Below are 3,560 nucleotides of genomic sequence, written 5' to 3'. Positions count from 1 at the left end.
TGTGTGTGTGTTTGTGCGCGCGCACAATTATATGCATACCTTTTAACCTGCACAAAGAAACAGAATAATGTATACACTTTTTCTTTCTCTTCTCCAGATGCCGACAGTGGCCCGTGGTCATTCAGAAAGAGGAATAACAGGATCTACACCTCATTGTGGAATACTTATCAAGCTGCGCTGGATAGTAGATGTTTGAATCCTCTTTCCAGCTTAGAAACTACTGGATGATTACTATTTATAATCCACAATGGATGTTCCAGAATTGTTTTCTGAAAGGAAGATAAAGTAATAAGACGTTCACCTCTTTGTTTTGAAAAGAGAATAGTTTTGCCTAATACAGTTTTCTTCTAATGGATGAAATGTACTGTTTCTGTTCCCTCGGACAGTCTTGAAAGAATTAACTCTTTATGTATTATATGTAAATGCATAGGCGAGGGTGCGGTTTTAGTTGATATGTTTTGTATGAGGAGAGATAAGAAATTTTGAGTCACTTGGAGACTGGTGAAGTGTGTGAGCGTAACATGGAGGAAGGAACCCCACAGAAGTGCGCCAAAGACTCTGACAATGAGCCTGGTGTTCACAATAGCCATAGCAACAGCAAACAAGATCTGGAAGTTTCTTTGCCTAATGGCGACGACGGAGCCACGGACGAGGTGGATCCTGTCGCCGAGAGTTCCGTGAGTGAATCGTCTCAGGTTGACAAGGAGGTAACAAAATCTGTCGTTCCCCACGAGACAAAGACAGTATCATGTGCGACAGCCTCTCACTCCACACCCTTTTCCAACAAGACGCCACCTCTGGCTTCACCTCTGCGAAAAGATAACTCCCCCCAAAAGTCCCCCAACACAGGAGGAGGAGGAGGAGGAGGAGGAGGAGGAGGAGGAGGAGGAGGAGAGGTTACTGCTTCCTGTAATATGTTTGAAACAACTAAAACGAAAGACGATGACGTCATTGAAAATGCTGCTTCTCCTACGTCCCTGTCGTCTGCTTCCCCGCCCAACTTCCTGACGACACGAGCAACGTCATCGGCGTCTGCGACAGTGACGAGGTCGCCTGCTGGCCCAGCCTCGCGAGCGGCTGCAGACGGCGTGACGGTCAAAGTGGAACCCCCGGACGACATCAAAGTAAGTTGTTACCCTCCCCAGTCTTCTCTTCTCTTCTTCTGTTTCTATTAATTGTTTTAGTAGCTTTTTACATCAACACAATTTAAAGAAACCAGAAAGCAGGCTGCATCAACCTTGTCTGTTAGAGCCAACCCGGGCTGAGTAGGATTACAGTGTCAAAGCACACAGACGAATACATTATTACGTAAAATAACTTCCTCTCATGGGAATGTAGCTCGTGTGTTCTACGAGCAAAATAAAAAACTAACTTGTGTTTCACGCGCTCATATGACCGTATGCAGTTGCGAGCGCCGTAAAACCCCATACTAAAGAAAGTTCTACGTGCTGCTAAAAGCGTGACCATTACACCCCAGACACATTTAGGTCGTTCAGTCTATACTCCTGATTCCAGCTCGCTTATTCCACTTCGCCTACCAGCCTCCCCGAGTATCTTAAAGGGGCAATTATTGAGTATCTATTAGTCTGTCTCTGTTTCTGATCTGGCTTCATTGTGTAATTGTTAAGGTCTTTGGCCTTGCACGCCGCCACGAAAGTTATTTACCCAGGCTCCAAACGCCATATGTGAGATGTTGGAGAGCGCCACCTGCATGTTCTACTTCCTTAAAGTTTCCCAGTATTAAATGACCATTATTGTGTCGACGTGCTCTCTTTACTCGAACAGACAACAAACAAACAAAAGAAAACAAACACCAGAGACTATTTGTTTCCAATCTTTATTATAGTGCTGTTGAGATGTATCCCATCCTGTGCGAGTGAGTTGGAACAGACAGACAGGGTCAAAGTAACCCGCCACATGATTATCCGAACAGTTTCATCTGTTAAAAAATGACAAGCCGCTTAGAATACATTATGGACGCCACTCTCCCTATTTCATCTGTACAGGTTTTTGTATCAAACCAAACTTCTTGACACTTTTGATTCTTTTGTTTCAAGTGGAGATCTCGTATTCTTTATCCAACATTATAGTGAACGGGGTAGACATATCTGTCTCACCCTAGACTTGTTTAAAATCATTGCTTTTTCAACGATACTTCTTGGGTTCTTGTCTAGACACCGCTTTCTTAATCCAACTTTTGAAAAGAGCACTGAACATAACTATTATATTTATCTCCACTCTGGGTCCAAAAATTAATACAGTCTGTTATAGTGCTACAGATTTCAAGTACTGTGCATTTTTATACTGTATCCAGTTCGATGAGGCAAGTACTTCTGTCGCTGCTTCTTCTTTTACTGTTTAAAATCTCTGTCTATCATTTTTTAAATGCATCCCTGTGAAATACAAAAATGTGGGCACAAGTCTAGTTCAAAATGTGGACGCTGTATTATCAATGTAACGAGAAAAACCAGCTTGAGGAATAACCAGAATATCACAAACAATCCTAAGGGCTATTATTAATAAACTACCAAACATCGTGACACACTCGTGGATGGATAGGAAGACGCTCGAACAATATGGCTGCCACATTAAACATTATAATTTCAACGATAGTCTTCACATTGCAGGCATACTTAGTCAATCGTTTAACTCTTGACACTGAAATGTTTTGGTTCAGCTCGGACTGAAGTGAGTCGGCTCTGTCAAAAAGCAAAGGAGGTACTGCTAAATCCTGCATATTTAATGAAGCAATCGAGTCTCCTCTGTTTGGCACACGGGTTTATTTTCAAGAGGAAAGTTAATGTACGCTTGTAGGACGGACAGCGCGATAGGCCTATGTCCTTGTTCGTTTCGTACCCAGAGCTTCAGCCGCACATTTCTTTGTAATCCTTTAACGAAAATGGATGCCATTTAGGAAGGATAGGCATGGGATGCACTCATTGTACAGGGAAAGGCAAACATTCTGAAGTACACGGAGGTGGGTGGTTGGCGGGTGCTCTGGTGTGGTTTGCTCCTTTTTTTTCTTATCAAACATCTATCGTCCTTATCTCTCCTCCTTTTTGTGTTTGTTACTCTCTTGTAACACCTCCAATCTTAGGCACTTATATGACCTTAATGTGTTTCAAATGCCATAAACTCTTACTAAAGCTAAGTAGTACATGAACAAACAAGTACGGATGAGCATCTAAGAACTATTTCTTGTTCTTGAAGTATTCTTTGGACAATTTCGGAATAGCCCACAATGAGCGATGCATTTGAACAACAGAAACAATCTTCATAACAAAAAAAATTGGCAACAACAATTACAATAACAACAACCACTACCACCATCACCACCACCCCGCCACCACCGCCACAACAACAATAACAACAACAACAACAACAACAACAACAAGAACAAGAACAACAACAACAAGAACAACAACAACAACAAAAACAACAACAACAACAACAACAACAACAAAACGCCCCCACCACTGCCAACAACAACAACAACAACAACCATTATTCTGTCCGCTCACACCTGCCATCAGTTGTCATAGCAAAGTGTACAACTACTC

The 3,560-nt window shown here is 42.2% G+C and overlaps 1 protein-coding gene across 2 annotated transcripts in view; it reads left to right on the top strand.

Moving 5' to 3' along the window:
* Positions 1-3,289, top strand: part of LOC101855270 (inhibitor of growth protein 1 homolog) — a 10,692-nt gene extending 7,403 nt beyond the window's left edge. For both annotated transcript variants that reach the window (XM_005102438.3, XM_005102437.3), the window contains exon 2: positions 98-3,289. In XM_005102438.3, the coding sequence (XP_005102495.1) occupies positions 522-1,175 (654 nt within the window). In that variant the 5' untranslated portion in view covers positions 98-521 and the 3' untranslated portion in view covers positions 1,176-3,289. The remainder of the gene's footprint in view (positions 1-97) is intronic.
* Positions 3,290-3,560: the final 271 nt, after the last annotated feature.

The sequence above is a fragment of the Aplysia californica genome, unplaced genomic scaffold (genome assembly GCF_000002075.1).
Source record: "Aplysia californica isolate F4 #8 unplaced genomic scaffold, AplCal3.0 scaffold00325, whole genome shotgun sequence".
Lineage (NCBI taxonomy): Eukaryota > Metazoa > Mollusca > Gastropoda > Aplysiida > Aplysiidae > Aplysia > Aplysia californica.
The sequence above is the reverse complement of the archived record's forward strand: the minus strand, read 5'-3'. Positions and strand labels throughout refer to the sequence as shown.